Below are 13,216 nucleotides of genomic sequence, written 5' to 3' on the forward strand. Positions count from 1 at the left end.
ATTGTAAAGGCATTCCAGCTACTAATGGAATCAAAGCAATGACTCGATATTTGTATGGCTTTAAGCTGTACGACTGACAGAGATGTTCAGTCCAGACCACCAAAAAGAAAAAAAAAAAACTAGCTAAAAGTAAATGCTAAAGGGCCTCAGCATTGACTTTTGACCTGATTCTCTCTTCCAAAAATCCAAATGACATCCATAGAATTATATTGATTATGTCAGTAAGGTATCACACTGGCTCATCCAGCTTCTTAACTGACGTATTCATACACTAGTGCCCCAGCTGAGTTGTAATGACACCAGAATTAGCCCAGAACCCCAGTAAAGGTCATACCACTTACCAGGCCATTGCAAGTGCTGATTGCTGCTGTCCCACTCCCGGAACCTGGCTGCCATGCTGTGCCAAGGAAGTGGCAAGGAACTCCTGAGCGAGTTGTAATCTTCGCACTAGTGTGGTTGCCACGTCTCCTTTCTACTATGTAGTTATGGGAAAGAAATTCCTCGTGGACAGTCAAGTTAAAAAACAGATCCTTCTCCTCATGATTAATTTTGTAATATACGACATTTTCATTTTTTCCGAGATCTCTCTTCTTCCTTGTGTTTGAGATGTGATGGTGTAGATTAAAAGAAAGAAAATGTCCACTTGCATCTACTCTTGCTGGATCAACCACATGGTAATCTGGCAATGTCTTCACAAATTGTCCTGAAAGAAAGGGGGGGAAAAAAGGAAGCAAAACTAGGGTGAGTACTGGCCTGTTCAGATTTTGCATACTTTAAAGGGAAACCCAAAAGTGAGTGCAATTCACCACAAAATCCAAGTGACACAAAGGCAGGCAGTGCACAGATTACCGTGCAACACAGTCCTCATTTGGGCTTTCTATTATCCCATTATAACACTCGATCTGGAAGCTAAACATTCTTCTTTTCAAATAATTTGTCACCATTTACAGAAAAAACTGACTGTTACACACATGCCCCTTCCCAAAACCACAAGGGTTGGGAACCCTCTCTGTCCTAGGTCTCCAGCACATGATGCTCTCTGATCAAGGAGGTCATATTCACACATTCAAAAAGCTGAAGACCTGAAGTAGGAGACAGAACCTTACAAACACACATAAGCAAAGAGAACACTAACTGGCTTGATAGTTTGTAGTAATAGCATCTCAGCATCAGCTTGAGCAGCTGTTGCAGCAGAGGAGGGAGTTTTAAAGAAGGGTTTGAAGAGAACGAAGTAATCACGATCTTTTGTACGAGAAGTTTCAACCAGAGTAAAATTGGACATCTTATCACTTGTCCAGATCTAGCAAGGGAAGAGAGTGTTATTGGCATTCTTGTCCCCTCTATGATCCAGAACAAACACCACCTGTTTCCAATTTTTTTTAATTACTGTGAAACTTGAAAGCCCCAAGAAAATAACATAAATCCACATAAAAAACAGTCCATAAGAACTCATAACCTAGGGGCCAGATCTTCCACTGGCGTACTTGAATTCTGCCCAAGAAATCACAGTCTGAACATATTCAGTTGAAAAGACATTGTGACGACATGTCATTCCAGTTCTTCTCTCCCCAGAGTTGCTCTTCATTCCCAAGGTCCCAGCCACTTATACATGAAGTGACTACGTTTCATTCATTAATTAAGATGCTTAACAAAGCAATTAGCCTGTTCCAGCTACTTCCAGACTAGGTCTGGTTCAGCAATCCTTCTAGAGGCACTTCTCCCTCCACTGCCTGCACCTCTAAAGCCACAGGAGAAATCATGCCTAAGCAGACAGCTGTCTGGATTCATCCCCTTCAGGAAGGAACATATCTCATTTGTCCTCATTACTGCAGTATGAGAAGTGGCACGTGGCCGCTTGTGTTTCCTCAGGCCATGGACCCTTGAGACACATAACTGGAACACTTCCAACTGAAAAGAAAACTAAACAAAACACACAAAAACCCCACTTCCCAGCACATATATAAAGCTACACAAGAAATCTGGCCTTCTCTCTGCAGCATCTCTATTTCAGAAGCAAAATTATTCTCTTACACAACAGATTTCTTCACACACAAGCCTTTCCACCAGTCTACAGTGACCTGGAGCCTCTGTAGGACAAGCCACAGTAGTGGGCTTTTAGTCCTCAACAGTCTTGACAGGTCTTGACAACACGGTGACTAATGCCTACCACAAGTTCTGAGAGACATCTGCTCTTGTCCACATAAGGGGACTGAAACACTGGAAACTCAGTCCACACCTTCATGTCTGCAGTTTATATAGCCTCTAGGTAGCACAAAAGGTGCCAGCTACCAAAAAATTTAGCAGCTGAAGCTAAACCAAGGTCTCCCCTTCCTCACACTCCAGAGTGAAGCAAAAAGCGGGCAAGTAGAAGAGATAAAAAACATCCAAAAATACAGCTTAACTGCAGATGTTGAATTACAAGACTTCTGAGAAGTCCCACATCCCATATCGTGCTAGCAAAGACAGGCTAACAGAGAATGCTGCAAGACCAGGCCCCCATTTCTGCAGTTTTCAGCACAACTCATTAAATAATCAAATCAAATGCCTGAAGGAAAACTTACTCATTTGCTGTCACTGTGTGATTTGCCTCTGCCTGATGTCTTGAACTTAATTTGTTGTGGCTTAACTGTTAAGCTCCATGCAAGGCCAAAGACTTGTGGTTTTGGACTTCAAACTATACAAGGAAGTTTTTATCTCATCACTACAGCCATTAGTGTATAGAGGTTAAGGCAAATTAGACACCATCATCAGTAAATGGAAGAAAATGGTGAAGAATTGGGTGGCAACAGGATTATCAAAGCAGAGAAATACAGCTTCTTCCACCAACTCCTTAAATACTCATTTAGTCACTGGAGAGGGGAATTATGCTGCAATAATAATAACTGTAATATAACTGTAGAAATGAATTATTATTAAGCTTTCAAAAGACCAGAGGGAATAAGATTATTATAACAAAAAATTTAACAGGATGAGGCTAAAGATATTTCTGCAAGTAATCATTATCAGTTTTGTCTAGACAGTTGGGTAGAAGTTAGCAAAGGCAATCCTACCATTAACAGAAGAATTTATTGAGCTCCATATTAAGCCTAAAACACTGCTTGACCTTTTGAGCTGGAGAAGAATCTAAAACAAAGACAAGAGGTATGATTTTGGTGATACCTTTCTGCTCTTCTAAGAAAGAATAACTAAACACATGCAACCCAAACTGCACAAAAACAAGGGCTGCATCCTTCAACACTGAATGTCTCAATTTTTCTAAAGTAACACGAATCCCTATTAAAACACCACAGGTTCCCATAAAACTTAGCAGCAGCAAACATAAATGGAGGGAATCTACATCAGTGCCACTGACAAGCCTTAGGGCTGACATGTCACAGCAACCCCCTTGGACACCTAGTATACTCTCTACTCCAGGGAAGTCCTGCCAGTGAAGTGGGCACTGCTCAGGATATTTAGGCCAGGAAAGGTCAGGTGAACCTCCAGAGAATGTTTATTGTGTTTCCAGAACTGCAGCCTGAGCATGCTGGCTTGCATCTGTGCTGCAAACAAGACCAAATCATCACACTGAGCAGCACACTCTCAAGTCAGTACTTTGCCATGCAATCATGCTGACTGCTCAGGCACTCTGGGCATGTAGGACAAGCAAGGTTCAGGCCCCTCATGCTTGTTTGACTAGTCTAAGTATTGTTTAAGTTGTCAGAGAAATCTTCCCTGCAGACCTTCCTAATTCTGAATCATTGAAAACATCTGATAATATTCAAAACCACTGCTGTCTGTTCTGCTCCTCTGTGGATACAAATTCAGCACACATGGCAGAGAACTGCCTTATTAAGAATGGCTGTACACAAAGTGAATAAATTAGAATAAAGACAAAAACATACACAATCTGTCCCACATAACAGGAACACCACAATTACTTTCAGACAGATAACACATTTCCTGACAAAAGTCCTTTAAAATGTTATACATCATCATTTGCCATTGTTTCATCTTGATCTTTGTAGTTCATCTACATCTGCCCCAAAAATCATCTGGCTTCTTTTCAAACAATTCCTTGGGATAGGGAATAGTGTGGCTCATCTTGTGAGGAATCATCTTTGCAAGCCAAAGAACAGCTCTTTACCCAGCAAACATCCCAAGTTCCAAAGCCCTATAGCAGGGAAAAGGCCTTCAACACTCAGCAAGGGCATCCTTAACTGTCCCATCTGCCACACTCTTTATGAATGGGGAGGGAGCAGAACACTTCAGCTATTCCAGATTCAAATTTTAGTCCTTCACACTTCCCACTGCAATAAACCTTACTCCGAAAAAAAAAAAAATAAAACAATTGGCCACATTTTGAACTGCCTCTTTACTCAATGCTATTTGAAAAGCCTAGATTTTGCATGCCTAGAAAGTTAAATTAATTCTACATTCATTTCCTAATGCCTGACAACTAAACAGCTACCACATGCTAACACAGCCATATCCCTCTTCTGTTCCATTTAGAGTCACAGGAGTGTAATGACTGTGACATTTACTTTAAATGAATCCAGCAGGACCTGACTTCAGGATAACTGTTCATTTTTCACGCATCTTACTTAAACACTTTTCTTTTCCACAATCTCTGAGGGGTGAGAAAATTTTCTGCTCTGTGTTCAAGCTCTCCTACTGACAGCACCACAGATGTTAATTGCATCAGAAAGATTTTCAGGAAGCAAAATTTCCTCCTACACTTTCTTCTACCACCAGGCAGAGTCCTCCAGCTAATCATAATTCTTCTCCCTTAGGAGCCACTTCTCCAATTTTCCTTAAACAGGCAACAGGATAAAATTCCCGAGTTACACCCCTCCAAGACCAAAGGGGTCGAAAACTTGACCCACCTGCGAGGGCAGCCTCAAAGACTCCTCCGGCAGATAAAGTCTGACTTGCAATTACCACCCTCACTGAACGTGAATAGCTCACAGTGGGTGTTAAACCCTGGTAACACCAATCCTTCTGTAGCGTCCGCTGCTTTAGTGCGAGCGTTTGTTTAAAAATAAATAAATAAATCAGGACAGCAAACTTTCTCAGCTTAGCAGTACAAAACGATTCTGGCATTTACAGAGTTGCCCCTAAACGAGGAAGACCAGCAAAAAAGCGGGGTTCCGTGATACCTTCATCTACACAGCGGAACTCGGTGACTGCCAAGGAGCCGCAGGAAGGCGCAGCCGAGAGCGCTGAGCCCTCGGTGCAGAACTTTGGGCGCGGAGCAGCCCGTCCCGGCTGGCGCTCAGGGCAGCGCTGCCAGCGGGAGGGAGCCCGGGCAGCACCGGGGGCCGGCACGGCGCTGCTCGGGCAGGAGGGGAGGCGAGCAGCGCCGCGGAGCCGCGGCTCCACCGGCTGGAAGCCGGGAAGGCTGGAAGCACATCCGCGACGTGACCCGCTCCCCCCGCGCACCCCAAACCCGCCGGCACTGACCTTGCCTGCCGTCGGGGAAGGGCGAGCCGCCGGCCGGCGGGGCCCTGCCCAGGCAGAGCGCTTGGGCGCGCAGGACGAGCAGCCAGAGGGAGACCATGCGCGGCGCCCGGCTCCGCGGGACACATGGCATGGTGCGGGCGGGCGGCTCCGAGCGGGGCCCGCCGGCGCCTACCGGGGCCGCGGCATGGCCGGGGCGGCTCCCGGCGCCGCCGGACACAGGCGCCGCTCCCCACAAGGGCTGCGCGGGGCCGTCCCGGTGTCTGGTTTCTGCCGGCGGAGGAAGGAGGGCTGTGGGGAGGGAGCCGCTCCCGAGAGCCCCCGCCTCGGAGCCGCAGGGGTTAACGCGCTGGGGCGAACCGGGCCGGGCCGGCGGGGAGGGGAGGGGAGGAGAGGCCGCCAACAGGGGCTGCCGCCCCCCCTCCGCCCTCCACCGCGGCCAAAGTGGGGCGTTCGCCCCGGCAGCTCTCGGGAGGGCCGCCCCGCACAGGGCAGCATCCCCTCCGCGGTCACACGGCGGTGGTCTCCGCTGAAGGGCGCGGGGAAGGCGCAGCCCCCGCACCCGCCCGGCAGAGGTTCCCCCGGCCGCTGGAGAAAGTGCTCGAAGCACTTGGGAATTTAAAGCGTTTTCCACCACTTTCCGCTGCACCGGGAAGGGACGGCGCGGGTCTCGCCCCGCCTGAGGCGCCCGGAACCCACGGTCCCTCGGGGTTCAGCAGCCAAAGCCCAGCCTTAAGACTGCCTCACAGAATCACAATTAGGTTGGAAGAGACCTCTGAGATCATCGAGTCCAACCTATGACAGAACACCACCTTGTCAACAAGACCACGTCACCAAGTGCCACGTCCAGTTTTAACTTAAACACCTCCAGGGACAGCGACTCCACTTCCTCCCTAGGCAGTCCATTCCAATGTCTAATCACCTTTTTTGTGAAAATATTCTTCCCAATGTCCAACTCAAACTTTCCCTGATGCAGCCTAAGACTCTTCAGAGTGTCGAGGCCGTTGCGTGTTTTAGCTGTTGCATTGGGGTTACTTCTGAATGTCCTCCCTTTGTAAGGAAAGTTCCTAACAGCCTTGGCACCTACGTTTTTAAGTGCATGCCGTGTTCTCTCTGCCAAGGATCCCCTGACATGGCCTCTGATGAGATTGCTGCCAGGCTGACGCTCCACAGATGGGTGCCCACTTTGGTACTGTCCCATGCTTACAGCTTGGGCTGAATTCCACATCTACTTCAAAAGCCTCCCGCCCAAAGGTGACTCCACCATGGGTTTCTTGTATAGTTTTGTGGCAAACTATGCTTATTTGTGCCTGTTTCTCTGCTCAGACTTTCCCCAAGGTGAATGGCTGCCGCAGTTCAACTGCCTTATCTGTGAGAACTGTGAACCCCAGACTCCAAAACAGAAAAAATGCAAAAAAGAGTTAAAGCTCCAAAGGTTTCTGAATCTGGTAGAAATGTGGCTTCCCCCAGGACTGAGACAAGATAACTCTGGAAACAGAGAATATTTGTAAAAGAGTGATACTTGATTTAGGAGTCATCATGTGCTCTCTTCTAGCTAATGGAAGGACATAGACCACACAAAAGATACCAGACAGCACTTGCCAAGAGAAGATTTGTTCATTGCAAGGTATTTAATATACCTGTCCATATATTCTGCATATCAATAACATTATCTCTTACAGCAACATGTTTCCTGGTGTGCTTGCCATCAGGATTCTTAGTCTATTCAGATAGTGGGCACTAAACTGTTTTGTGAGATTGGGTATTATACCTGATTAGCTCTTTCTCAGTACTTCCCCGAGACTAATTTAAACCTAAGTGTGACCTGAAACTGCTATTATATATACATAATATTTAACATTTAAAAAACACTTGAGAATTGTTGCAAAGAACGAGTTACACAATTTGCCATGAACAGTTTAAAATAATTAAATTGGTGAATAAGGAAGTATCTACAGTAAATGGAATAAAAAGGAAAAAGACTATAAAACAAGGAGAATAGGCTAGGAGCATTGGAAAGAAGGGGTGACTGTCCAAGGGATGGCCATATATTTACAAAGTATTGGGTTAACGTATTTCTTGAAGGCAATCAGAACAATAGTCCTTCCGTGAGAGACATTTAACTATTTGCTTCAGTTTCCAGTAATCTTTTTGGGTAGTTGTTCATTGAGTCTGACATGAGGCAACAGTATTTCATGAAAGGTTCCATCTTGGATTCTCCCTCATCAGGAAAAGTTAATTCCTTTTACCTATAATTCTCTCCAACCCTGGAAATGATGGAGAACTAAAAGCTTTAGGAACTCAGGAGAGGTTGTGGGAATGTGGGGGTTTTCTGTTTGTTTGGTTGGTTTGGTTGTTTGTTTGCTTTAAGGACAAAAAAATGGAGATGCAAAAGTCATATGGAGTGGAGAAAGAGTACTGTGAGAATCTGGCCTAAAACATCTATAACTCCCTGGGCTTTGTGCCAGCATGTACATGTGCAGAAGAAATGATTCACTGGGTGTAGTATCAGAAAATACCCTGGGGGACAGTAGAGTTCCTACTTAAGGGATGTTGTGCCTGTAGCTGGCACAGTCACAGTGTCCAAAACACAGCACTTTACCAGCTACTAAGAGGAAAACTATCTCTACCCCTGCTAAAACCAGGACATACATTCAGTCAAAATGTGAAGAAATGGCACAAGTAGAAAGCACTTTTCTGCTGAGATTGCATACTGAGGCCAGCTATTTAAGTGAGCGGAATTTATGGCACTGTCTCTTCACAGCAGTTTCCTGTTCCAAAGAGGCATTACCAGAGGTTTTGGCGCCTTTTTTGAAAGTATTTGAAATTTTTTTGCCAACTCAACCTCAATTGTAAAAAGAAAAAAATACAGCACTATATCAGCTATGTTCTTTTGGCAACAAAGTTATTGCGGTACAGTAACTGCATCTCCACACAGAAAAACCTATACATTTATTGAAAGGTCACAATCAAGAGACACAATCAAGCCTGGATTGGCAAACCAGACACAATATCTGGATTCTTTTAAATTTAAGTAGACTTCCAAGACAGCAGTAAAATAAATGTGTGTGTAGCAATTTATATGTATGTAGAAATGTACAGAGAAACAGAAAAACTGAGGTTGTGAGCAGTGAGGAACTGAAACACAAATTGTATGATTTCACATAGAGGAATTGCTACAAAATGAAGCCCACTGAAGACAGTCAGGAAATATGCTTTACTAGGAGTGAGAGTCTCCTAAAAGTTATCTAGTACACACTTGCTTGCCTGCTCCTCTGATCAGCAGGGAGAGAAGATACCTCTGGAGGATGACACATCCCTTTCTGTCACATGCAAGGTGAATCACTGTCTAGACCTGATTATCTGTTAACTATACAGGCAGCTTAACAGTTTGCTTGGACTAGAAGTGTTAAGAAGATGAATCACACCTGGTGTGGTGGGCCATGTTAAAGGTATTGAGTATTGGCAGAGACGTGAATTGAAAGAGAATTAGTCTGAATCCCAAAGACTCATTGGAGTGTGCTGGGTAATTATTGTTGCATCCATTGATCTATTGTTCTTAGGCAGATTTAGATGGAAGTTTGTAAGTACCTTTTTTTTTTTTATTCTTATTCCCACTTTCTCATTTAGAGATCCAGCCTCCTAACATAGCTAATTATTGGAAATTGAACTAGAGATTGCTGGATCGCTCAACTTTCAATTCATTATAAAGAGTTTTGGAATTTCGTAAGTTACTCATGCAAAAAAAAATATTTGCTGGCATTCCACTCATATGTTTGGATCGGCAGATCCAAGTAACAGAATGAAGCAAACTCTAAAGTAGTCAGTGATTCTATGACATGAAAGTTTTTGGGATGCTCACACTCAAATTCCTGATCAGTCTTCAAACACTGATTGTTATTTTTAATTGATAAGCTAATTCACAGAATTATAATTTTGTGCTTAGTCTATGTGAATTTAAAATTCATTCATTTGTCATACTACCCATATTAACGTTTAAAAGCATATTTCTGGAGCAACAGGACACATTGAAATTAGCTTTGTATGAAAATTGGTCCTAGAAAAATATATTTTCAGTGGTCTGTCTAGAAAGCCAATGATGGGAGGAGATGAACATGATTAAAGTGATTTGGAGATTTCTTGAATTAAAATTTACTTCTGTGTCCAAATAATACTTGAGGATATGTCTATGGTCCATGAAGCATACCATGAAGCACTGTATGATCGTTTTATCTGAGATTTTGTAATGAAAACCTCTATACATTTCCTACTACATTTTTAAGAAAAGAACTGCCATGAAAATCTTCCCATGGTGGATATATACTAAGTCACACCAAACCTGCACTCTCAGAATGGAGAAAGTAGAGTTGTAAAACGCAGTTCAAACTGTAACAGTTATTGTCTGAATTTAGTCAAAAGCATGAGTTTGCAGCCCTGAGCTCATAAAAAGCCAAAGAGAGACCATATGCTTTCCAGAAATTGGAACTGAGAAAATAAAAAAATATAAAATTTCCTTTTCCTGTTTCCTTCTCCTCCTCCAGAATTTTGTTTTAATGAGAAGAAAATGCCACAAAAAGAATTATTAATAAACGGAATACAATTGCAAGAATGCAATATTTGAGAATAATGTAAAACCCATTAAAGTTACATATATTACTAACTCTTTTTAATGAAATCTGTTCAAGAGCTTTACTATTACTACATTTTGCTTCAGCATTCAAATAGAAAAAAAAATTAAACATCTCTTATTGCTATAAAAAGACCCCAAGAAATAGTCCCATGTTTCCGTTTTAAGTGATATATTCAACATTTCAATAATTTGTTTTAAGCTACAAAAATTACCTTCATCTTGAAAACAGAACCCCATCTCCCTTGCCAAAACATTTCAGAAGAGCGTACAGTTGGTTCAGTCAGTGTTGTAATTGTAGTAAATCTTTTGTTTGTGTACGAGGTCTGCAAAAGGAGTGAAAAATTACAGGAATTCTTTAGGGTGAATTGTAGGAAAATCATAATTTTCAGCAAATGTTGAAAGTTTTTTTGCATGTTTAGCTGAAGCATTTTTAAATGCTATTTGAGAAACACCTGCAGGGACACTTTTATCTGTGATACAGTATAGTCAGAATCAATGGGCAGCTTCTGTTGGTGGTCTGAACTGGTGAAAGCTTCTTAAGTTTGCTGTACTGATGGATCCTGTCTGCAGGCAATCTAGCAACCTCAGTCCTATGGATTATTTTAGCATAATACTACATAGACACCAAAAAGCCTCTTACAAAACCCTACAGGATCTGTTTGAGATCTCCAAAATAAACAAATCAGCCATTTTTTCATGATTATCACCAGAATACATCACAAAAGCCTATGCCTATCAAGTTTATTTCAGTTTTCATAAAGTTTGAGTCAGTAACACCAGTTCCACTGGCCCTTTGATAAAAAGAAGGCTCTGAAAAGTTACCTACTAGCAACAAGCCTTTGGCAGCATTGGTGAAATGAATAGGAAACAAACAGAAGACAATATTTTCCAGAACAATTACCCTTGGGTATTATATTTGCTGAATTTGGCAACTTTTTGAAAGTAGTGGATGGCTTTTTTAACATTTTTCCAGCCATGGAAGTGTTCTGACAGTGTGTTAAATTATTCAGCAAATATTTCTTTTATTATTTATCTAGGTGTAGCAAGTTTCCTTATCTGCCTCTAAAACTTCTCTAAGATGAAGAATGACAAAAGAAAAGTACAGTCCACCCAAGGCTAAAAGGAATTTTGCTGGTGTTCAAAATATGAGCAAAACCCTTGGGTAAATGTTTCACACTTGCAGCCCTGAGTTCAAAGTTCACTACCAGTGTGTTCCTGTGAGATACCTCAGTTCACACTTTGTGGCTTTCTCTGGGTGATGAAGAGAAAAAGCAGTATATCTTTGGACATTGTTTCCCACCTCCTCACCTTTCCGAATCACTATTACTACAGAAGAAATGGTAGAAGAAATTATTCTATGTAAGACATGCTTGCTGCTATTTTTCCAATAAAATATTTAAAACTGGGTGTGGAGCTAGCAATGTGATGAGAACAGGGGCAGAATTCAATGTAGAAAAAATCCACTTCTGCACTGTCAGTCTCACTAATGATTTACCAAGTGAACAAATCATAGCCTCTGTATGACTCGATTCCAGATTATTTTTTTCCTTGTGAGCTGATAGTAGCAGGACCAAGTAGAGAGGTAAAACTGAATAAGAACTTTCTTGTTGCAAATATATTACCAACCCTGGTTTTGGATAAGTGCTGACACTAGTGCCAAGGCAGCTATCACTGCTGGGGGCTGACAGGCACCAGCACTGTTTACAGAGCCTCTGCAGTGTTGCAGCTCTGATTGAAACTCAGTGTTTTCACTTTGCTTGTTTATATGGTTGTTCCACTGCCACTGAAGGATCCTTGGCTTTCTCTTCTGCGTGCACAGTTTTACAGTTGACTGCAGCACTGGTGGAACTGATGGGATTGTCAAGTTTCACTGCAAGGATGGTTTCCTCTGCATGAGAGAATTTGAGAAACTGTTGCCATTCAGTAGGCTAAGAGATGCAACTTAACACCCTACTATTGAAAATGGCATCTCAATGCAACCCCTAGTCAGTGATTAAGAGGTATGGGAGCCTAGGAAAAAATCCATGAGAAAGTGTGTTGGATTTGGTTGGGGTAGAGTCAATTTTCTTCACAGTGGCTAGAATGTATATCTGGTTTGTGCTTAACACAGGGTTGATAATATAGAGATGGTTTTGTAATGACAGAGCAATGTTTACACAGAGCCAAGGCCTTTTCTGCTTTTCACAGTGCCACGCTGGCAAGGAGGTTGGAGGTGCATGGGAAGCTGGGAGAAGACACAGCTGGGACAGGTGACTCAAACTGACCAAAGGGATGTTCCAGACCACATGACATCATGCTCAGTAAATAAAGTGGCAGGAAGAAGGAGGAAGAGGGTGATCTTTGGAGTGACGGAGTTTGTCTTCCCAAGTAACTGTCACACATGATGGAGCTCTGCTCTCCTGGAAATGGCTGAAAACCTGCCTGCCCATGGGAAGCTGTGAATTAATTCCTTGTTTTGCTCTGTTTTCCCTATTAAACTGTCTTTGTCTCAACCCATGAGTTTTCTAGCTTTTATCTGTCCAGTTCTCTTCCCCATGCCTCTGGTGGGGAAGTGAGTGAGTATCTATGTGGTGCTTGGTTGCTGGCTGGGGTTAAACCACAACAGGAAAAAATGTCAGGAGTCCATTTTTCAAGGACTTCTGCAGTCAACCTTCTGACGGCTCTGTTGGTTGTTTTGTTTGTTTGTTTGTTTGTTTGGGGTTTTTGGGGGTTTTTTTGGTGGGTTTTTTTTTAATTTAATATGTCATTCCAGTACCAATATATTTAGTATAGCAAGTAATCTGGAGTCTAAGTCTTTCCAGGGCATTGCATTGCTAATTCAGGAATTATATTCGTTATATGCAATATGAATGATGTATAAAACTTCCTAATTACTCTTGTTCCCCTTTAAAACTCCCATACCATGATCTGGCTGATACTTTTACAGGGTTTCTGTAGATATAAACCAAAATGATGAGTGGACTGCTGGCAACAAATGGCGCATACAACAATGTGTGCAGGAAGTTCAGAGAGATAAATCAATGGAGAAATAATTTACTTGTTAAATGTTCCGTTAATCTTTCCCTGATGGCTGATTCACAGTGCTTTATTTAGATATATTTAGAATCTATTTGGTTTTCAAAATGCGCAGTTATCTTGGTTTATTTAAAA

The 13,216-nt window shown here is 42.6% G+C and overlaps 1 protein-coding gene across 1 annotated transcript in view; it reads right to left on the bottom strand.

The window, feature by feature from the left end:
• The window catches only part of ADAMTS12 (ADAM metallopeptidase with thrombospondin type 1 motif 12), a 144,271-nt gene extending 138,627 nt beyond the window's left edge, over positions 1-5,644 (bottom strand). The window contains exons 1-2 of the mRNA XM_064642842.1: positions 5,440-5,644; positions 342-703 (exon numbers count right to left, since the gene is read on the bottom strand). Coding sequence (XP_064498912.1) covers positions 342-703; positions 5,440-5,569 — 492 coding nt within the window. The 5' untranslated portion in view covers positions 5,570-5,644. The remainder of the gene's footprint in view (positions 1-341; positions 704-5,439) is intronic.
• Between the last annotated feature and the right edge of the window lie 7,572 nt (positions 5,645-13,216).

Source organism: Pseudopipra pipra, chromosome Z (assembly GCF_036250125.1).
Source record: "Pseudopipra pipra isolate bDixPip1 chromosome Z, bDixPip1.hap1, whole genome shotgun sequence".
NCBI lineage: Eukaryota > Metazoa > Chordata > Aves > Passeriformes > Pipridae > Pseudopipra > Pseudopipra pipra.